At 42.5% G+C, this 23,777-nt stretch overlaps 1 protein-coding gene across 1 annotated transcript in view; it reads right to left on the reverse strand.

Moving 5' to 3' along the window:
- LOC134465220 (IgGFc-binding protein-like) overlaps window positions 1-23,777 on the reverse strand; it is a 66,170-nt gene continuing 42,393 nt past the window's right edge. The window contains exons 28-53 of the mRNA XM_063218769.1: window positions 17,616-17,629; window positions 14,875-15,282; window positions 14,654-14,749; window positions 14,322-14,440; window positions 13,812-14,090; window positions 13,458-13,553; window positions 13,101-13,254; window positions 12,701-12,957; window positions 12,470-12,616; window positions 11,800-12,379; window positions 11,134-11,717; window positions 10,471-11,032; window positions 9,780-10,378; window positions 9,039-9,603; window positions 8,731-8,927; window positions 8,417-8,626; window positions 8,105-8,293; window positions 7,708-7,997; window positions 7,262-7,530; window positions 5,462-5,575; window positions 5,192-5,376; window positions 4,762-4,922; window positions 3,098-3,343; window positions 2,813-2,975; window positions 2,393-2,495; window positions 1-1,506 (exon numbers count right to left, since the gene is read on the reverse strand). Coding sequence (XP_063074839.1) covers window positions 1,391-1,506; window positions 2,393-2,495; window positions 2,813-2,975; window positions 3,098-3,343; window positions 4,762-4,922; window positions 5,192-5,376; window positions 5,462-5,575; window positions 7,262-7,530; window positions 7,708-7,997; window positions 8,105-8,293; window positions 8,417-8,626; window positions 8,731-8,927; window positions 9,039-9,603; window positions 9,780-10,378; window positions 10,471-11,032; window positions 11,134-11,717; window positions 11,800-12,379; window positions 12,470-12,616; window positions 12,701-12,957; window positions 13,101-13,254; window positions 13,458-13,553; window positions 13,812-14,090; window positions 14,322-14,440; window positions 14,654-14,749; window positions 14,875-15,282; window positions 17,616-17,629 — 6,703 coding nt within the window. The 3' untranslated portion in view covers window positions 1-1,390. The remainder of the gene's footprint in view (window positions 1,507-2,392; window positions 2,496-2,812; window positions 2,976-3,097; window positions 3,344-4,761; window positions 4,923-5,191; window positions 5,377-5,461; window positions 5,576-7,261; window positions 7,531-7,707; window positions 7,998-8,104; window positions 8,294-8,416; window positions 8,627-8,730; window positions 8,928-9,038; window positions 9,604-9,779; window positions 10,379-10,470; window positions 11,033-11,133; window positions 11,718-11,799; window positions 12,380-12,469; window positions 12,617-12,700; window positions 12,958-13,100; window positions 13,255-13,457; window positions 13,554-13,811; window positions 14,091-14,321; window positions 14,441-14,653; window positions 14,750-14,874; window positions 15,283-17,615; window positions 17,630-23,777) is intronic.

Here is a 23,777-nt window from a genome sequence, read left to right on the forward strand (position 1 = left end):
TGGTAGTACTTAGTGTTTACTGGTGCAGTACAGATGCAAATGACAATACAAAACACATAAAATGCGATTTTTGAATACAGGTACTATGGCGCCTTTCACCATTACACCAATCCTGATTTTTTCATGGTAAAAAATAGAATACAAAGCTCTGAGCCCTGAGGAAGGTCAGTAGACCGAAAGCTTGACTTATTAAAAAGAAAACAAAGAGGATTTTAGTGTGCAGACATTTTTCTTTCTATTTTTTTGTTCACAGTTTCTGTTCATGTTTGGCAACTTTTAATCGAGAGTGCGGTGTGATCCGGTTGAATACAGATTTCTTGTTAAGTAATAAAATAAAAAATAGAGGAGTATAGCAAAAAATCATTCATGATTTAACACAGAACCATGAGCCACATTAATGACACACACGTTCTCATTATGTCAAAAGAAACAAAACAAAAAAAACACACACAAGAAAACATTTTAATGAAAATAAATTGCATTCACTACAAACGATAGAAACAGGAAATTTTGAATATTGATCTCATGGCTGAGGCATAATAAAAGACTTTCCCCGCACCATATGATTACATATTTGTACAGTTTGTTTTTATTGTGAATTACAATCAGCAACACAAGAATCTGTACCCTGCCCTACAAAGGCTAAGTGCAAATGCTGGGGCAACATTAAAACTGAGAAAAATTACTTCAAAGCCTTGACTCAATTTTGTCAAAATATATAGATACAGCACTTTTCTTTGTTGGGGCAGTACTGTCTAACTAAAGTAGCATGACAGTCACAGCTCCTCTAAGGGACGAAATACAGTAAAGACAATAGAATCTCTGATGCACACAGTCAAGGAAAGAATCCACTGAAGTATAGGTGAGGAGTGTGGAATGTGCAATTGGATTCTTGTAGAATTCTTTTAGTAATGTAATCGTGTTATGCAAGCTATGATGTAAATGTTCATTTTAGGGAGAGAACAGTAAAAAACATTAATGGCAATTCATCGCGAATTTAACTGACAAGAGACCCAGGTGAAATGGGCATGAGTGGAGTGTGCGTGAAGAGGGATGTGAATAGTGGGAATATTTAAATGTGCATTTTATCTCACTTTTCAATATACATTTTTAGATTTAGTAGGTTTTTTTTTTAGAAGCATGGAGATTTCGAGGGAAAAACACCGCTTATCAATTTATCGTAAGTCGATTGATGTGCCAATCAACTAACGATTCATGAATTAATCGATAATTTGCATGCCTAGTTCATTTAGAGCCAGGGGGTTACAGATGTTATAGTGTGTGTGTGTGTGTGTGTGTGTGTGTGTGTGTGTGTGTGTGTGTGTGTGTGTGTGTGTGTGTGTGTGTGTGTGTGTGTGTGTGTGTGTGTGTGTGTGTGTGTGTGAGAGAGTTACATGAGGAGAGTCTTTAGACTCAGGACAGACAGGAACAGCACCATGAGAGATGGAGTCAGACCCGGGGCCTTAGACGCCCGGACAAGACGGGGAGATCTCATGGCATTCCCATCTGGAAAAAAACACAAAATATGTCAGTTGGAAAAATGTCAAATGAAGCTTTGCATTGCAGTGCACATATCCCAAAGATGAACAGTAGAGGAGAGTTGAGTGACACTAAGTCTGAGTGACACTATGCCTGGGTGACACTATGCCTGGGTGACACTATGCCTGGGTGACACTATGCCTGGGTGACATTACGCCTGGGTGACACTACGCCTGGGTGACACTACGCCTGGGTGACACAATCTGCCTGGGTGACACTATGCCTGGGTGACATTACGCCTGGGTGACACTATGCCTGGGTGACACTTTGCCTGGGTAATGCGACTTCAAAGATCTGCAAGTGTTGGTTGTCTGCCCGAGTCATCTTGTGAAGCCATTTCTCAGAAGGAGGGCTTTGCCCTCATCTTCCAAATAGTCCTGTGCTGTTGAATCTACAATAAATCAGAGCAGCCAACAGTAGACACTAGCAGGGCTGAGGGGAGAAACGTCTCAGATGGCGCTCTTGTGCATTACAGGCTTTAGGTTTGTGAACTCGGCAGCCAACGTGAATTTGATAGGGGCGAAGCGAACTGGGCAACCACTTAATATTTTAATTGCAACCAGTGACTATAAATCAGTTAATATTATGGTAATGAGCTAAGATGCGGTTCGTTGAAAACCAATTGGAATGTTCATGTCTTTGAATGTCCCAGGTTGGCAGGCGAGAGCTAAAATAGCAAATTCATGGCAAAACTTGTGGATTCACTCTAAGTGGAGGATTCATTTGAGGGACTATAATGATAAAACAAGAGATTAGGATAAAAGCTGCTGCTTAATCATTTCCACAGGTATGTTGAGAGGTTGTAGAAATCAGGGTAGATGTTTAGAGGTCAGTATTGAGTTGCTAATGTTACCTGCTGCGTCAGCGCCCCAAACCAGAGGCCCCAGTGAGATGGCAGCGCTGTCATGGAAATCAACAGAACGCCGCTGCCTCACGGGGTAACCCGGGTAACAGTGCTGTAAACAAGAAAAAGGAAGGTTTGGGGACAATAGTCAGAGCTTTGTTCACCTTAACATGTTGTTCCTTTTGACACAGTGTCAGTGTAAACAGTCTCACTACATTCAGGAAAAACTTCATTTGGCTTCAGCCTCCAATGTCTTCAAATGATACAGTATGTTGAACTCACAATAGTGTAGTCATTACTTGGCAACATGTGACACTGAGTTTCCACAATAAATGCATACATACTGTACATATCTTTCTACAAAGCCACTCCTGTAACACTACAGCAATCAGGAGCTAGTCAGGTTCTCTACTGAAGTGAAGGACTCACAGCTGCGCAGTCGTTGTTTGCCACCAAGCACAGGTGGATGTTGCAGTGCAGGTAGACCTTGGAGGAATCAGCTGTGAAGGTGAACATCCTGAAGGAGAAACGACCTGCTGTGCTGACCCCATTCTGAAGCAGCTCCACTGTGTTGTCTTTCGGGTTGGGACACCTAGACACACGCAGTACAAACACAGTTAGCTGGTGGCAACAGTTGGGTTCAGGAGTCAATGTTGACATGGGGTAGACAGGACGGAATAGAACATCTGACTTTAAGGACGTCTTCTCTCTTACTCATTCTTGACCAGGTCCCAGCGGATGTGGTAGTACGGCTGATTGACAGGAGTGGCCCAGCAGGAATCAATCACTGTGGCGATCTGGCGACTGTCCACCCCTTCCACCCGCACCTCCACATAGAGCCTCTGGTCCACCACCACATTCACCCTCCCTGAGTAGGCATGGGAGAAGCCGGCATCTTCAAAGGGAATCATGCGCACTCGGTAGGTTCCTGCCCCTCCTGGCAACGTCTGGGTCACAATGCTGTAAAACACAAATAACCACCAAATAAATACTCTTCCATATTAACTTATAGAAAGATGAAATAAATACTCTACCATATTAACTTATAGAAAGATGAAATAAATACTCTACCATATTAACTTCTACAAAGATGAAATAAATACTCTACCATATTAACTTCTAGAAAGATGAAATAAATACTCTACCATATTAACTTCTAGAAAGATGAAATAAATACTCTACCATATTAACTTCTAGAAAGATGAAATAAATACTCTACCATATTAACTTCTAGAAAGATGAAATAAATGCTCTACCATATTAACTTCTAGAAAGATGAAATAAATACTCTACCATATTAACTTCTAGAAAGATGAAATAAATACTCTACCATATTAACTTCTAGAAAGATGAAATAAATACTCTACCAGATTAACTTATAGAAAGATGAAATAAATACTCTACCAGATTAACTTATAGAAAGATGAAATAAATACTCTTCCATATTAACTTATAGAAAGATGAAATAAATACTCTACCATATTAACTTATAGAAAGATGAAATAAATACTCTACCAGATTAATTTATAGAAAGATGAAATAAATACTCTACCAGATTAACTTATAGAAAGATGAAATAAATACTCTTCCATATTAACTTATAGAAAGATGAAATAAATACTCTACCATATTAACTTATAGAAAGATGAAATAAATACTCTACCATATTAACTTGTAGAAAGATGAAATAAATACTCTTCCATATTAACTTATAGAAAGATGAAATAAATACTCTACCATATTAACTTATAGAAAGATGAAATGCTGTTTGTTGACGTAGTTGATGATTAAGGGAAATTGCCAAGGCATATCCCCCTTACTGTTCTTGCTAAGTCGTTTTTTACTACACATTTTCTTGTATGTTTCATATGTTGTGGTGATTCCACTTTCACGTTGCTAAGGTATGTTAGCATGTATGCTATTTTTCCTAAAACATCTAACCTCGTGCCAAAAAGGCGAGGCCTCTATTTGCATTTTGCGGTTTAGTTGCTCAGTGTAAAGGGAAATGGTGAGGATTTACCTCATGCCAAACTAGGCATGGCAAGTATGTGTCTGTAGAAGTCAGGACCCCGAAAAGAAAAAGGACTAAGTTACCTTTCAACTAGACAAAATTGTAGACATAATGCGGAAATATATATATTTTTAAATCCACTTTCCCCATATTTGCCAATGTTTCAAGAGTAGGTCTATAGTAATAATAACAGCAACAATAGAAATGTTAAATGCTCAGCATTTTGAGCCACTGCAAACTAACTATACAAAAAAAGTGAAATAGCGAAAAGGTTCGCCTAGTGCGTCTTCAGGTTCGCTCTTTGCAATGAAGCACCATTACTAACTAAAAAACTATTAAAAAACACAACGAGAAAGTGAAAGGCCACCTCTCCAGAGGGTTGATGTCCACGTTCATGGAGAGGGTCTGAGTGAGGGGATAGGCACAGCTGAAATTCAGGTTTATCTGTCTCTCTCTGCTGATGGGGCCACTAGCAGAGTTGGACTCCCCCTGGACCGAGTTCTCATAGATGAAGTGAGTGCTGTTGCTCTGTCGAACAGTATGCAGAAGAGATAGGGATGAAGGTCTCAATACGTAATCCATGGGCAAAGTCACTAAATGCTGTCATATCACAGTAAATTACCAGTGAACAGTGGAAAATAATTCTGTGTTTAAATGTAAGACGTATAACAATGGCTGTTTTCTTGTTCTGTTGTATGTCATTTGCAATACCAAGGTAAATAGTTTTTTACCAAAATTCTTGTAGAATCAATTATTAGAGTTTAGATATCTCCTACAGATAGTAAAAGCATGTGTACCTTAAGAGACGTGCCACAGATGTGGTTGTCATTGTTGAAGAAGAACTCCAGTCGGCCATCTTGGACTGTGCCATTGCAGTCGGGGTCGTTGAGGTGGAGGGTGTCTGCTGAGAAGCCAGCCTCAAACAGCTGGCAGCGAGACAGAGACATGGTTCCTGTGCTGCTGGAACACTGCTCCATAGAGTCTGGCCAGGGGAAAGATTTCTGTGTGTCAGTGCCAGAGTTGATAGAAATTACTGGACACAAATTGTAAATATACTTGGACCTCACCAAAGGACTGAGGTCTGGCGTGGTCCTCATTGCAGAAGCAGCCGTAGACTCCATCTTTCTGGCCACACCACTCATCCTCAGTACAGTCCAGATCCTCACAGGGGTCCGATGCAGCTACCCAGTCAAATGGCATATTCACAGTCATTGACAAAAAACATTTGTGAACCAAAGTTTCAACAAAACCAGAGCATAACATATCATATCATAAGCTGAGCTATACTGTATTGGTAGACTTTGAAGATATCCAGTTGTAGGGCTGGGCGATATGACGAGACATATCGTGAGGACGAGAGAAACGTGTCTATCGTGACCTTTCTCCTCTATCGTTTATATCGTGATAAAAAAATATTTTCATTATTACAGCTAATACACATTTTAATATAATTTCACCTCATAATATAGCCATTTTATGATTGTAAACATGTGCAAAAAATAATTTTAAAACTACTTGTGGGCCTAGGCTATTTTATTGTTTTACTCCCATGATTTATTTCTGGTCGTGTATGCTGTCGAGAGAGCGCACGCAGCCTATTCAGTCTGTTTGACTCAAACTTTGAGTCAGTCACTCCTCGGTTGGCGCCCCCTAGAGTGCAGTACCCGGAAAAGTGTATTTGCCACTGCCTTTCCAGCTAACGTGACGAGCACCGGGCAGCAAGCGTGCGAATCATGGCTGGAAAAAGGCGTTGGACAACTTACCAAAAATGAGCCAACTAGATGCTGCGGTGAAGTTTGGCATTCCTACCTGCGCTGTTTTGTAGATTCTGAGCACGAGACTTCCCCCCGAGCCCCCCTCCCCCTTGCGCTTCTGTGAAGCGCATCTCTCCTACACAACCTCTGCTTTGCAATGGATCTCGAAAGTAATGGAATTGACACGTTCCGTACGACGCACTATGGGCTACACATTTTGGCCGGTGATGAAAACAGTTATAAAGCCCTTCGTGCACTTTCACTGGGACTTCTCGTGAGCACATCATTCTCTGAAATGTTTAACTTGACCCTCTGTAGCCTACTTGGAAATCCACCACCATTTTTCAGCAGAGGTAGGCTAAAAGTTAAAGTGACTCGATGCTATGATGCTGCGCATGCTATTGAGTCCCAAACAGTTAGGTTTGACTTCTGGGCATGAAACGGTTTTGCAAATGCAATGCCCTTTGTTGTGTTCACTAATGTATTGGTAAAAATACAACAAACAGAATTGTTCTTCCTCGACAGCAACCAGCGTGAGTCAAGTGATTATTGGGAAGCATAACGTGGTTGGGGACAACGCTGGTGGGGACGAGAGCAAGCAATAGGCTATTGCGTGCTGTTTATAACAAGTTCTTACATAGGCTATTCACAAATATTTTCAGCTTTGTTCAGTTTCATATTAGGCCTACTGGTATTTTGTAACATTAAGTAACTTAGGCCTATTTAAAATGCACTAATATAATTTACTGACTAATTACAGTCATTTTTTGTCAGACATTTTGTCCAGTCACATTTTATTTTGCCGGTCATTCATGCCAATGTCCGGCCACAGTTGGCTAACGTGAACCTTGCTGTTTATGCCCGCAATTTGCGCATCTGTGGTGTTCTTGGTTCGTGGGACTCTCACATTGGGAAACAAGATGACTGGTGAAAAGATTTTTTTGATGAAAAAAAGATTTTTTTCGACCCTGTCCGTCAAACTGGCTGACTATGTTTTTTGTTTTGTTTTTTTAAGGCTATATCGTGATACATATCGCTATCGTGATATAAAATAATCCATATCGTGATATACATTTTTGTCCATATTGCCCAGGCCTATCCAGTTGTACTCACAGCAGTGAAGTGCAGAGCGCCATTCTGGGGTTTGCAGCCCCAGCACACTGCAGGCTGTCTCGTAAGCCTCCACTGCTGAGCACAGCATGCCATTGGCTGGCGTGTAGGCACAGAGATCATACACACAGGAAGTGACGTAGGCCTGAGGGTCAACATGCAGGTGGCACGGCTGGAATGGCCCGCTGCTGTTGCTGATGATGCTACAGAGCTCTGTGTATTCTTCTCTGAAGAGACACACGCCATCACCGATACGGTCACTGGCACCACATCTATTGTGGATGGGGAAGAAGGCAAGACATAAAAGGATAATAAGGAGATGGTGAAAGAAATTAGGCATTTGTATGTTTTATTTTATTAGACTTTTTAATTCGCTATTAGACGAGATTACCAGTCAAACAACAACAACAAAGTAGCATCTGTCCATGGGAAAACATCTCCTAACTCACCCCGGACTGCTGACGTCTGATTTCCAACTCTGACCGAACTGTGTATCAGTCTGCGCCAGACTGCCATTCCGTAGGGCCTTGTCGTCTGCTGGGTTGCCATTGTGATTCCCACACATCCCACACACTGATTGGTGGAAACCAGGATTGAGTCTGACCAGGAGTCTACTGCGCCCATCGAACTGCACCACCAGCTCCCCTGAGGCATTCACCACCACAAATCCAGAGTCTCGTGTCAACTGTGCAAGGGAGCCAATCTGAATGCTGTTCGCATTGTTCTCATGGCCATCAACCTGAAAGCATATCAGGACCCAAATGAATCAAATTGCATAGAGTTGACTGTGAAAACGCACTTTAGTAAGTATGTTGTATATGTGTATATAACAGCAAAGGGCAGCACCTTGACTCTCCTGTTCTGGCCAATGGTGATGTGCCTTTGCACTCCTCCTCTAGAGAGCCACATGTCCACCGTGGACACAAATGACACAACCAGGTTGCCACGGTGACTGTTAGCAGCTACTACTCGGAAGGCCAAGGCATCCTGACTGATGTTGCCACAGCTGTGACTTATCTCATAGGAACAGGTGCCCTGGGGATGGAAATACACCTGGATTTGTATTTTATAAAGACAATTTAAAATGAAGTATGAAGACACATTTGGAAGAAGTCCTCTTAGAATGACACAAGTTCTACATTTTACTGTTTGTCCTACCTGAAAGTGTGTAACAGCTCCATCAAATGTGATATAATGAGGGTCTCCCCAGACGGTACAGGTTGACAGCTGACCATAGCAACCACGTCGACCATCTTTGACAGAGCACTCCTGAGTGGGAGGGCAAGAGGACTGAGTGCAGCGGAGGTCGTTTTTGGAAACACATTCACAGTGATGGGAGCAATCTTGAGTCCAGAAGTTTTCTCCGATCTGGCAAAAATAAGGAATGTTGTCATTTACAGTGAAAACATCTGTGTATGTGGTATACAAATTAATTCATGACACAAATAAACAAATAAGGATGTACATTTTACCTCAAAGTAGAGACCATCATAGAGACAACCACACTGCTCCACTGGAACACAACGCCCCCCACTCCTCTCAAACCCTTCATTGCAGAAACAGCCCTCAGCACAGGTTCTGTCACAGCTGGCATCAATGCTGCTTGCACAGGTGTGGCCACACTCAGTGCCACACAGGTCATAGTGGCTGTTCTCTGGACAATCCATTTCTGTTTGGATGGCAAATTAATATTTTTCAGGCAATTTAGTGGACAAGACTTCAAATAGTGTGTTGTACAGTTATATTCATGTTTTTGTTACCAGATATCTTGGAAACTTACGGCAGGTGGAGTTTTGTCTCCAGGGGTAGATGATCACATTTGCTGCTTGACATGCACTGACGTAGGCCTCCATTGCTCGACAGAGGACATCGTCTCTGTTTCCAGAAAGGCAAACATCAAAGACACAGTCATTGAAGAATGTCTGGGGATCCACATGTGCATGGCAGAAACTCAGTGGTCCATTGCTAGCTTTGAGCAGTTCACACATGGCACGGGCTCTCCAGTCATCATGACATACTGGGCAAGAGTTTCCACATCCTCCAGTACAGGGGATGTCATCATCAACCTTCCAGTAGTTCCCAAAGTCAGAGGTGGAGAGGACTTGAGAGCCTGAAATCTGATTCTGGACAGTGAAGTCATCAGCCTGGAGGCCGTTGAAATTGCCACACAGGCCACAGGTAGCTCCACTGTAGTTTGATGGCACTGTGATGTCCAACACCCAGCGGCCATCATAACTGACAGTCAAGCCAAAGTCTGTTACCACAAATGTGTGGAGACCATTGCCATAGACCGATACTTTGCCCTGATCAAGGAGGACTGGTAGGTTTCTTGTCTCCCCATTTACCTGAAGAAAAACATTTTGTCACACTGGATGTATACACTGTCTCATTTATTGTAATTGGTGGCAGGAGTGAGTAATTTTATTTCAGTGTCACAAACAGAAGCATACGACTCCAGATGAGGAACTACTTCTACATAAATCACACTGTGCAGTTGAAGAGCTAAAACACAAACGCTTACCTGAACGGTACCAGGATGGTATTTTGAGATGTAGACCTGATGTCCAGACACATTGACGTAAACTGCCACAGTTATGGAGACCTGCAGACCGTTCCATGGCTCATTGCGGGCCTCAACCTGGAAATGTGGTAGATCCTGGCTTCCATTGCAGACAGATGCCAGGACGTAACGGCATGTGCCCTGGAAGTCGAAGGTTCGCCTGTCAAAGGAGGTGTAGTGAGGGTCTCCGGAGGCGCTGCAAGTGGCTTCAGGTTTAGGATGGCAACCAAACTGGCCGTCCACAATGCGACAGGACTCCTGTTTACTGCAGGAAGAGGCAGTGCAATGGGACTGACCAGTCAGGCCATTACAGCGGCAGATTTGCTGGCACTCTTCACCATACCAGTAGCGCTCTCCACTCTGTCTGTAGCGGCCCCCATGGTGGCAGCCACAGCCTGTAGGAGGCACACAGCGATCCCCACTCAAGAGGAAGCCATCATCACACTGGCAGCCCTCCTGGCACTGCTGATTGCACATGAAGGGGAAAGACAGGCTTGGGCAAGAAGCTGGGCAGGACGTTCCACAAATCTCGTAATGGCTGTTTAGAGGGCAGTTTACCTCTGTAAAGAGAAATGACGTATTAATACCATTACTAAATATTGTATGTTACGAGATAAATAACTGACATTGTATGGGATGCTCATTCCCTTACCACAGTTGGTCAGGTTCCTCCATTCCCCTACTGTGATTCCAGTCTGTTGGCAAAGCAGAGTGTATCCACGCAAAGCTTCACAGAGTGCTTCTCGTGACCCTTGGGTCCTCACCAGTGCCTGAACACAATCTTCAATCCGTGCCCAGGGGTCAAGACTTGCTAGACACTGGCCGAAAGGTCCATTGACTGATCCCATGATGCCACAGAGCTCCCTGAACTGCTGGGTGTTCTGGTTGTGTCCTGGTTCCCAGGCTGGAGGTTCCACACAGTGTGCTGAGAGGGAGCCGTCTCTCCAGCTGTCTCCAAACTGCTGTGAGCTGTTCAGCTGAACACCAGTTGGAGAGAAGAAGTCATCGTCGGGGTAGCCATTCAGATTCCCACACAGTCCTCCTAGCGTGCCATTGTAGTTACCAGGAGCAGTGATGCGGATGACATGTGGCCAGTCGGCTCTCACCAGCACACCAAAGTCGGTGTCTATGACAACACCTTTGACACTGCTGTGGTAGATGCGAATATGACCTGAGCTGACACTGAAAGGAATGCCAACTGTTTGTCCATCCACCTAATGAGAGAAGAGTGATGTTAGAAGAACTGTTAGCCATACTATTAAGTGCAGGTCAATTTTCTTAATCACCATCTGACATTTGCCATCTGATTGTTTACCTTTGTTGTGGCTCCATCCCCCATCTCCACAGAAACTTGTGTCCCTTCTGTTTCAAACTTAAGGTTTCTGACAAAGTCGCTCAGGCCTCTTGGAACTTTCTCAACTGTTACTTGAAAGTGTGTCAGTTGTGACTGTCCTCTGACTCTTGCCAGTGTCAGACTGCAGGCACCTGGGTAGTGGAATGTCAGTCCATCAAATGTGCGGTATGAATCATAACTCTCCACCCAGCAGGTTTCGTAGCTAACGGGTCTGCAGCCCCTCACGCCCTCATGGACCGCGCACTCCTCCAGATCTCCACAGCCATGTGTCTGGCAAGTCATTGACCCATGACTGCAGGTGCAACGCCTTCCACAGTCTTGGTCTAGCACAACAGTTTCCCCAGCTCTGTAGTACCGCCCTTCGAATGTGCAGCCACAGTCACTCTGCCGAACACACTCCCCAGCACTTAGGACGTAGCCTGAATCACAGATGCAGCTCTCCTGGTTGGGCAGTGGGCAGTTCTGGGGGGCATTGGGGTTGATGCAAGTAGCAGGACACCCTGTTCCTTCAGACTCAAAATGACTGTTGGCTGGACAAGGGATTTCTGTGGAGGAGGAAAATGAGTCAGACAACTTTCAAAACACATGCTCATATGAGTTAAGAGTTGGTGTAGAATCAGTACTCACCACAGAATCCATCACTTCTCCACTGACCCAACTGGATTCCCTCCTGTTGGCACTGGGCAGCATACACATTGAGGGCTTGGCAGAGAATGGGCTGGTAACCACCTCCCACACAGAGATCATACACACAGTTTTCCTCAAAGGTCTGTGGAGGTAGGCTTGAGTGACATGCAGCAAAAGGGCCAGCATTGTTGCTAAGGATTCCACAGTGAGCAGTATTCCCATACAGTTGCCTTTGGCTTGAGGTGCAGACAGCACACGCTAGTCCGGCACAGCGCACATCCTGGCAATCAGGGTCAGTGTCCCCTTCCGCCTTCCAGCTGTTGGCAAACTCCACGTCCGAGCTGACAAGCTGGCCACTGCGCGTCCGGAAGTCATCATGAGAACGGTGGTTGAAGTTGCCACAGAGACCACATGTCCCATTCTGGTACTCGTAGGGTACTGAGATTGTGACATAGTGATAGGCATCATAGGTGACTAGCAGTCCAAAGTCTGTACTAACAGCTACAGACCGACCTGACTGGTAGACTCTGATCGCTCCATCTTGTAGACTGAATGGGGTTGTTACAAATGTCCCATTGACCTGTGACAAAATGACATCTTCATCATAAGACTAAAATGACATTTAATGTTTCTCTTATTGTCTCATGTCAAGTAAGCTGTCTTTACTTACCATGGCATTGTAATGGTGGCCTTTGACAAGTTCAATCTCTTCACCGTATGCCCACACTCTCACAAGGCGGGTCCATGACACATGTGTGCTGCCCCTGTGTTCATTCTTCCCTTCAATTCGATAATAGGGCAGTCCATCACCACATGCCTGAGGGACATTTCATTAACAAATTTAGCCAAAAGTCCAAGTGTCAGTCATGCAGCCTTTAAAAAAATCATATGTATGTCATACCTCAGACAGCACATAGGTGCAGGTGCCTTGGAAATGAAAGAGTTTCCTGTCAAATGTGTAGTAGTGCGGGTCACCAGAGATGCTACAGGTGCGTCTCTGAATATTTTGGCAGGAGTATTGGAAGGCTGCGGGTTTGCACACTTGAGAGAAAGAGCAGGACTGCTGCTGGCACTGAAGGACTCCTCCATTGGCACACGTGCATCTTTGCTGACACGTAGCATCTGTCCAGAAGGAGTCTCCTACCTGCACTGCGAAGCCTAAACAACAAGAGCTTTTGGTCAGTATTATTGTTTAGTCTTTGTCCTGCATTATGTCTGTCATGTTCAGATACTATTACTAAATTGAATGTTTTTTGTGAAGTAGAGCATGGACTTTGCTTTTCTAGATTTTTCTTAATCACCATGGTATTGGCAGCCTTGAGGTCCATCATCGATCTGGAATGCCCAACGGCCTGGCGTGTTGACATTGCTAGTATGCCGTAAATTTGTGAAGTTTTTCATGAACGAGCCAGGGATAGAGAAATGATGTACAGAGTTGATTGTGTCATAGCCAGCCTGAAATCCAAGAAAGTACAGGTTTTAACATTGTTATGTGTCAAAAATTTAAATACTTTTTCATCATTGATTTTAAAACTCTTTTGTGTTTTTTCTGTCAAGCTCAACTTGACAGTTTTGTGTACTGTCAAGTTGGGCTTGGTTTAATAAAAATGGAAAACGTAAATACAGTTCAAGGGCTGGCTGCTTATTGGTTCACCCACCTGCACATGATGACGTGTTGAGGCAATCGCGCCGTAATTCATCAGTGCAAATGAGCGTTGACCCCCTGCAATCAGGACCACTTGAAAAGATGTTTCCTGCAATAATGAGGAGTAAGATGTCAATGTACTCATTGTTAAATCGTAGCATTGTAAACTTGATGTTCCTGGCATGAAATTACAGACACTTTACATTAAGTGCGCTCACCTAAACTCCTAACATTTTGAATACTGGTCTTGCCTGTGTCTTTAAATACGTCTTCACTTGTAATATAATGTCATGTTTCAGTTAGATTATCGCAAACCAAGTGTTGCTACAATTTTTGTTTTAAATTGAATTTAAAAAATCATATTTACAGTTCCAGAATATTCATAGTATTCCACACTGTCCCACGTGGTGACAAAGACCCAGCTAGCGGAGAAGCTAATGGCAGGGAAGTATTGGTTGATGTCTGCGGTGGCTTGCTGCAGGACACTGCCACTGGTGTACTGGCGGTAGGATATGGTGCCTCTGCGCCTGTTATCAATGTCAGTCCAGAAGGGGGCAATGATGTTGCGGTGAGCATATGCGGGAAATTCATATGGACTCCAGCCTCGCCATCCATTCTCAAATGTGAGGAATCCATTGTTGCTAACCTGCAGGACACGCACATGTGAAATTACATTTGGACAAGTTAGAAAGATGATAATGCTGATGTCATTCTGACCATCGAGTATTTATGTTTCTTTTGTGCCATAGCTCTGCTGCCTTTTGGATATGTTTCTCATTGTGTATTTTCATGTTGTAATCATTAGCATTATTTCTGTCTTTGTTCTAATTCCTAATCTGAAATACTGTATAATAGATTCCTGAGAATATTGACTCACGTATATCCTGGATATTGTCTGGGTGAAATAGAGGAACGTTTGTGCAATGTTAATTGTTGACCAGCCATCATCATTTCGGCTGTTGTAGGAGTCCCCTGGACCAAATGGGTAAAATGCACCTGCAGGAGTTGGGAAAACAGAGCATTATGATCCTCTAGTCAGTCTATCATATTTTACAGATAGTTATGTATATGGTATGTGTATTGTAGTAGCATTGTACTTAACCCAGACACAGCCCATATTGTAAGATTGTTACAACCGGCACAATAGGATGCTACTGTATGACCAACTTCTGTGTTAGGAGGAATGTCTGTGAAGTCTAAGTGACTTACTTGAAGGGTAACTTGCTGTTGTGCCAATGTGAGGATGTATTGTTGGTCCAACAGTTGGGTCTGGCCCAATCCTGTTCAAAGCAATGTCACCAACATCTGAAAAAAACAAGGTCAGTCATGGATCAGGACTGTTAGCGATACACTGGTTACTTGTATTATGAATCTGAGTCATGACTCAACAATCATTAACAGCATTTTGTTCTTTTTGATCACTCACTCACCAGTACAGTAAGTCAAGTAGCAATAGTATGATCTCATAAACTCATACACATAGTAATTTCCAGGACATGCTTTGATCCGAACAGGTGGGTTGGCAAAGTTGCAGCAGTCTTCAATCTCTGAATTGTATGCTCCCCATTTCCAGTGGCCACAGACCTGACGGGTTACAATCCCCTCGCCGACTCGGGGGTGGGTCCCGTTGAGCCAGAGAGGGGCATGGGCACCACAGCGGTTCATCCTCACGCAGTACTCTGGCATGTGGGCATCAGTCCCTCTGTAGTACATGCGGTACCAGCCTTGCCAGTTGATGTTCCGGTCACACCTCCAGTTGAAGGAGTTGTCATGGATTGTGTTGTTTGCAGCCCTCCACTCATCATCCAGCACTGTGTAGTGATGGCAAGGGTCATATCCTAGAGTTGGACCTGGAAAAAGTTAACAGGTATTACTAGAGATGCACCGGATCCTGATTTTTAGGATCCTGCCGGATACCGGATCCACTGCTTAAGATCCTGCCGGATCGGGAACCGGATACCGGATCCTACAAAAGGGTTGAAACGTATAGTCTACTCGCACATGTGGGCCCTTTTTATTATGTTGGCTTTAACTATTTTTTAGACTCATTGGCTTATTGCCACACTGCCTGCAACGGCCGCTTCCAAAGGGCTTTCACTCTATGCAGTGATTGGGGTTGTGAAAGGCTGACTGAAAAGCCTAGGTTAGAGATGCACCAGACAGGTAACATGCCGGATACCGGATCCACTGCTTACATAAGATCCTGCCGGACCCGGATCCTGTGAAAAACCCTATTATCCTGTCGGATCCGGAACCGGAACCGGATCTGGTGCATCTCTAGTTATTATATTTTAGAGATGCACCGGATCCTGATTTTTAGGATCCTGCCGGATACCGGATCCACTGCTTAAGATCCTGCCGGATCCGGAACCGGATACCGGATCCTACGAAAGAGTAGAAACTAGGGCTGGGCAACGTTAACGCGTTAACGGTGCGTTAACTATTGAGGTCAATATCGCCCGACAATTTTGTTAACGTTATAACGCAGCAGGGTTTTTTTTCGTGTTTTTTTTTCTCTTTTTTTGCCTTTTATGACCGTCGTTCGTGGCTTTTATTTTGAAAGCGTCAGCGCGCTTGTTGCTGCTTCCAGTGACTGCTGACAGTCAGAGAAGCAGTGAAGAAGAATGTCTAGAAAAGTAGGCAAAACAAAACAGGCATAGCTTACAGAAGGACGTCAACTTCTGAATGGACATTTTCGGTACACAGTTCTACAGTCCTCCTTGCGCAACTCTCGAGCAGCATGTGGCTCGCCTTTGCAGCTCGCAAGGTTAGTCTATTGTAGCCTACGGTCAGCATGAAAAGGGTACTCTTGTGCTGGCCGTCTATCAGCTGTCAATAACGCCACGCGGACTTACTAATAGCCGGGGAGCCAAAGTCCCAAAATTGGGTTGGACCTGACATGGCTTGCCATACTTTTTATTTGTGATTTTTTGGATAGTTCTATCCCTTAGGAAAAATAATTGGAGGGTCTGCTCGGGCGGAAATATCGCGAAAAAAAGTTGTGCCTATTTGAATGTATATACCCTTCATTTTTTGAGAGAAATTTCTGAAAAATGAGAAATGACCTGAAATCCATGGTGGCTTGGGTAAGCTGTCAATAAAGGCTTTCCAGGTGCACAGGACTTACATGCTGACAACATTCAATTGAAAAAATATTCTTAAACCACATTTCAATAGGATTTTGACTCAATTTTGTGCTTAAAAATTAGGCGTTTTTTCACTTTTTTGCTATATTTTCATCTTTACCTCATTGGCAATCAAGTTTTTCTTCATGTTTTGACATTAAACAATATGCCATTCTTTTTATTACGAAGTATAGTGATACCACAACAAAAACTATGAAAATACAACCAAAATCAATGGATCTGCGATGACTGTAGTGTATGTACCCTTCATTTTTAGAGAGAATTTTCTGAAAAATGAAAAATGACCTGAAATCCTTAGTGGCTTGGGTAAGCTGTCAATAAAGGCTTTCCAGGTGCAAAGGACCCATCTACTGATGATATCCAATAAAGAAAATATTGTTAAACCACATTTTTACATGATTTTGGCTCAATTTTATGACCTAAAATTAGTCGTTTTTTCACTTTTTTGCTATATTTTCATCATTTCTTCATTGGCAATCAAGTTTTTCTTCATGTTTTGACATCAAACAATATGCCATTCTTTTTATTAAGCAGTATAGTTATACCACAGCAAAAACCATGAAAATATAACCAAACTCAATGGATCTGTGGGGACTCTAACTCTAGTGATCAACAGGCCCAGAAAGTCAATAGAATTTCAGCCTACAATCAAAGTGCTGAAATGCATGCTGAATACTGAGCAATATGACACACACACACACACACACACACACACACACACACACACACACACACACACACACACACACACACACACACACACACACCTAATCTGGGGATCCAGCAATGATCTCCACCCCAGGTGACACCCTGCATACTGTACATGCTTCGTACATACCCCACATATACATAGCCCTACTTCCTGGATGTGACACAGTGAGCTATTTACAGAGATGGGGGCAAAGGCGGGCCTACACAAAGCCTGGAAAGCCTATATTTTCAGGAATCACATAACCCATTGCAGTTTGCACACAGGGCAAACTGTTCTACATAGGACATCATTGCCAGCATTCTTCATACACTACTGGAGAACATGGAGCTGAGGAACACATATGAAGAGTTCAGATGCAAAACTCCCTAACTCCATTTCTGAAGACCTGCACTTCTATATTTTTAGAGAACCCTGTTTTTGGTTTGGTTTACATTCATGTAGTTGATAATACAAATAAATAGTATATTACATAAATAAAATAAAAAATGTGCAATTTTGATAGCTTTGCATTAAATAAAAATGAATTAAAATTATTTTCTGAAAAGGCACTTAGGGGGTTTTGCATCTGAACTCTTCATATGCACATTTTTGGACCATAGTTCAGCCTTCAGCACCATCCAGCCATAGAGTCTTTGTTCTAAACCCCACTATCTGAGACTGTACAACCATCATGTACTTCCAAGGATTTTCTCTCTAACTGTTTCCTCTTGTTATCAACACCAGCACACCACAAGGGTGTGTGCTAAGCCCTCTGCTCTACACCCTATCCACCCACAACTGCCTCTTTCTCCTCATTTGCTGACACGTTCTCACACTAATTATGAATGAAGACAAGACATAGGCCTGCTACAGGAACAAGACAAAACATCTTCCGCCGTGGTGTAACGACAATTACTTCGTATTGGACTCCAAAAACAACAAGGGAATCATTGTGGACTTTCACAAAAACAATCACAGAAGTCACAGACCCCTCTGGTGACTCATACAGTGGTGGAGAGGGTCAGCAGCTTTAAATCCCTGGAGGACGTGTCCTGGAGTATTCACATGGCCTCAGTGGTCAGCAAGGCCCAACAATGTCTCTTCTACCAGAAGAAACTGATGGGCTACCAAATCCTGAAGCCACTGTTGATCAACTTCCACATCTGTGCCATCAGAGGACAAAAGTAGGCACTCCAGCATGTGATGACAACAGCTCAGAAAATCCCTGGGATGCCTCTACCAGAGATTAGTACTATCAACCACACGCACTGTAAGGATGTGGACACCAAAAGCAGAAGAAGTGCTGAAATACTGCTTTGAGTCCACTGATTGGTCTGTTCTGCAGCTGCTGAAACATCTGCATGGGGGAGTTCCCAGTAGTTTGGTACAAATTTGTGTATGTGCATGTTAAATGGGCAAACATCCTCTCTACACGTTTTAATGTCATCAACGGGGTATGACGGGGGAACATTTTATCTCCAGCCTTATTCAATGCTTATATGGATGAAATGAGGTATGACAAACAAGTTTTATAGTTGGTGATAGTTGGTGTTGACTAATCACTTGCTATATGCAGCCAACCTTACCATTCTATCTCCAAGTAAGAGTTAGTTCCAACAGCTCCTTTATATCTGTTCTGATTATGAGGTAGAGTTTGATATTAATAACAATGTTAGGAAGAGTGTGATACTGTGGTTAAAGTTCCCTCCTGTCTATCTATCTAAGAGCTGGGAGTAGCAAATGCCACAAAATATCTGTGGTGCATCCTGCATCCTGATGGCTGAAACTGATAACGCAATTAGTTGATCCAGGTCATAGCTCTGTTAGGGACATGTCTATGAGCTGGGAACACTGGTATAAGTGCCTTCATTAGCTTCCCTGTTTATATGTACTGTATGTAGGCTACTGTATGAAAGTATGCTGTTGTGAAGTATTGGTGTACTGTGTATTTCATGTATCCCTTTTGGTCCTCAAGCCTGTAATATTATTTAAAACATGTGCATAAGAGGTAGCTGAGCCACTGCAACACATCTTCAACAAGAGTCTACAAACGGGTAAGACACCTGTAGATAGTGCCTACGGTAGAAGACCTCTTCTCTCATACCAGTCCCCAAAAAGCAACACAACAATGATTACAGACCAGCTGCTCTCACATAATGAGAACATTTGAGTGGGTACTGCTGCTCAAAAAGAAAACCCAGGTTTGCCATGCTCTGGATTCCATACAGTTTATTTATCAGGATAATGTGGGAGTTGTGGACGTTATCCTGTAACTGCTACATAGGGAACATTCTCACTTGGACAAAGGAGACAGTGAGAATAGTATTTTCTCTAGTAGTGCCTCAAACATCCATACACTTTTGCTGAGAGACTAACTTCTGCAGATGGTGGATACAGCTCTGGTGACCTGGATAAATGACCCCAGTACATCAGACTAAATGACCTTACATCACAAACTGTGGTCAGCAGCACTGGAGTGCCACAAGGAATGGTGTTCTCCTTGGTGTTGTTCACCCTATACCACCTACTTTTGCTACAGCACTACCACATGCTTTTGCTATACCTACCACATGCAAGTTTCCATAATGACACTGCAATTGTGAGGCGTATCAAGGGTGGGTAGGATGGGGAGTACAGGCGACAGGTGGATAACTTGGTGCCGGACCAACTAGCTGCAGCGGAATTCCATAAAAACTAAGGAGACGTTGCTTGACATAAGGAGAACCACCCCTCCACTCTATCAGAAAGTGTTCTACACAGTGTGGTCTAAAACGGCAGCATCGGAAAGGTCTCACACACTGTTGTGTTGTATGACCACCCTTTTCTTAAATTATGATACAAATTTGGTGTTGTATTGTCTTAATAAATGTATACAATGTCTGGACTTACTTTAACCAAGTTTTCACCAATGCAAGATCTTGTATTGATGATGGTAGAGTCTGGACACTATGTAACACCTTCTCCAGCATATCCCAAAGATTCTCAGTGAGGTTGAGGTCTAGACTCTGTGGTGGCCAATCCATGTGTAACAATGATCGCGCATGCTTCCTGAACCATGATTTTATAATTTGAGCCTGATTAATCTTGAAATATGCTGTATTTTTTTTTGAATCCATTGATATCATTGCATATTGATTCAGCTTTCCAAATACAAAGTATTTCAGTGACTGTTGATGGAAATTATTTAACCCTTTCAAACAGACTAGCTTATTTTATATGACCTTATATGGTCATTTCAAGAAGTTCTTTAAAGACGTTAGAAACAAGTTGTTGCACCTATTGGTTCAGGGAACAAAATTCACTCAGAGTGAACACAACTCCTCAGAGTTTAGATCTCTCATTCAGATTCTTGAGGTTGGTTGGAGAAGGCTTTACATAGTGTTCAAATTCTACCATCATACAATACCTTGGTAAAAACTTAAAGCAACACTAGATGGAAAAAGTCCAGATATTGCAGATTGAGTGTGACCTTATAATATGCACCATATGCATTTTTTGCCTGCCTGAATTTGATACATATTATTATGGTTACCCCACCCTCTGGAAGATGAGGGCCCACAACTTTCAAGCTATAAGTGAGCTTATTCCTGGTAATGAATGGGCATTTAATCGCTAGAACCTCATCTCCATGGCATACTGCTGTATGTATAGGTGCTGTGTGTGTATGATGTGTATTACAGAACAGTATGTGTGTGGTTGTGTGAAATGCCTTATGGCTAAATGTGTGTTACATGTTAAATATGTTGTGCAATAATATGTATCATGTTTTGCATATCTATTTATTTATGCTGCTAGAGACCTTAATTTCCTTCAGGATTGATAGTTATGTACTCTACTCAACAGTACACACAGTGTATCTTTTAGAATTTTGAGAGTAGTCTAGGCTTTCCTCTGGGTTACTGTGCCTGCAGATGGCAGAAGGTACTGAATGGTAGTTGTGTAATTCTACGGTCTCCCCTTCTGTGAAAATAGCTCACTGTTACATCCCCAAAGTATGTACAGAGTGTACGGGTGATGTACTGTACGTAGTAGTACATACGTTGTGGGGGGTGTCACCCGGGATGCAAATAATTGTAGAATCCCCAGATTACTTGTGTGTGTGTGTGTGTGTGTGTGTGTGTGTGTGTGTGTGTGTGTGTGTGTGTGTGTGTGTGTGTGTGTGTGTGTGTGTGTGTGTGTGTGTGTGAGTGTGAGAGGATGTATGTCATTGCTAAGTATACAGTGTGCTTTTCAGCATTTTGATTGTAGCCGGAAATCCTATTGAGTTTCCGGGCCTATTGATCACCAACTAGAGGTGAAATCGCACAGATCCATTGATTTTGGTTGTATTTTTTATTTCATTTTTTTGCTGTGGAATCAGTATACTGCTTAATAAAAAGAATGGCATATTGTTTGATGTCAAAACATGAAGAAAAACTTGATTGCCAATGAAGAAATTATGAAAATATAGCAAAAAAGTGAAAAAAACGCCTAATTTAGGTCATGAAATTGAGCCAAAATCATGTAAAAATGTGGTTTAACAATATCTTCTTTATTGGATATCATCAGTAGATGTGTCCTTTGCACCTGGAAAGCCTTTATTGACAGCTTACCCAAGCCACCAAGGATTTCAGGTCATTTTTCATTTTTCAGAAATTTCTCTCTAAAAATGAAGGGTACATACAGTACAGTCATCACAGATCCATTGATTTTGGTTGTATTTTCATAATTTTTGTTATGGTATCACTATACTTCTTAATAAAAATAATGGCATATTGTTTGATGTCAAAGCATGAAGAAAAACTTGATTGCCAATGAGGTAAAGATGAAAATATAGCAAAAAAGTGAAAAAACGCCTAATTTTGAAGCATAAAATTGAGTCAAAACCCTATTGAAATGTGATTTAAAAATATTTTTTCAATTCAATGTTGTCAGCATGTATGTCCTGTGCACCTGGAAAGCCTTTATTGACAGCTTACCCAAGCCACCAAGGATTTCAGGTCATTTTTCATTTTTCAGAAATTTCTCTCGAAAAATGAAGGGTACATACATTACAATAGGCACAACTTTTTTTCGCGATATTTCCGCCCGAGCAGACCCTCCAATTATTTCTCCTAAGGGATAGAACTAACAAAAAAATCACAAATAAAAAGTATGGCAGGCCATGTCAGGTTCCTCCCATTTTAAAGCACTTTTGAGAGTTTGGCTCCCCGGCTATAAGGCCCTGATCAAAAAGCGGACCGCGAGATATTACATTCCTCACGCAACGTTTTGGTTTCTACATGGCGCTGCGCGTGCATAGTAGGCTGCATCAACATGGTAGGCTATGATTTTGCGACATCGGCAACCTCGTCAGCATTTTAGATAGTGTTAGTCATGTCTACGTTATTGTTTTGAAAGATGTAATTGCTGTCAATGCCAACAGACAGTCAAATAGTTTCTAGTCGCTGAAACACCAATAATAGCGACAGATAAGAGAGAAGGTGGGAGTCTTTGACAGTGAGAGAAGGCGGGACATATCTCACAGACGCATGCCTGCCTGTTGCCCGTTTTTTTAAGTGACAAGTTTTTTTTTCTTCTTGTAGGCCCATGTAGACCATCCTAATTTGAGTTTCTAATTTCTAATATATCAGTTTCTGTAGCCTACAATCTTAAATAGCCCAAGTGTAATATTGTATGCAATAATTTGTTTCATTAGTAGGCCTACATTGGATAGGCATAATTTAGACTGATAGGTTGGCAAATAGCCTACATTTCCATTGTGGAATATTATATTAGACCTACATAGGTTATCTACACAGTACATATGCAAATTATGAATTATTTTATTTTATTAATTTATAAAATATTTGTATTTTATTTATCATTTATTTTATTTATTATTTATTTATTTATTTTATTTTATTTTTTTTGGGGGGGGGGGGGGTTCGCGCGCTATGCGATTAATCACAGAACGTCATTGAGTTAATGCGATTAAAGATTTTCATGTTTGCCCACCCCTAGTTGAAACACATAGCCAACTCGCACACGTGGGCCTTTTTTATTAAATTGTCGCCAACTATTTTTAAGACTCATTGGCTTACTGCCACACTGCCTTCAACGGCCGCTTAAAAAGGGCTTTCACTCTGACTGAAAAGCCAAGGTTACGTAAAAAGTAGAGATGCCCCAGATCCTGATTTTAAGGTAACTGCAGGATACCGGATCCACTACTTAAGATCCTGCCGGACCCGGATCCTGTGAAAAACCCTATTAAGGGCCGTACACACACGTCGCTGCTAGTTACTCACTCAGCGGATGAAGTCAATAGAATGTCTACGTGTTCCAGCGAGTCTCGCTGGCGAGTAGGCGAGGAGAGTACAAGCGATGCGATGTGGGCGGGTTCCGAGATAAACTTATTTTATCTTCGAGCGACGCGAGTTAAGCGAGTAACCAATTGGAATGCAGAATACAGATTATTGACAGTTGACGTTGCCCCTGTGGTGTTCTGACCCACAGACCTGTATTAACACAGGTCTGT

The sequence above is a fragment of the Engraulis encrasicolus genome, chromosome 2, assembly GCF_034702125.1.
Source record: "Engraulis encrasicolus isolate BLACKSEA-1 chromosome 2, IST_EnEncr_1.0, whole genome shotgun sequence".
Lineage (NCBI taxonomy): Eukaryota > Metazoa > Chordata > Actinopteri > Clupeiformes > Engraulidae > Engraulis > Engraulis encrasicolus.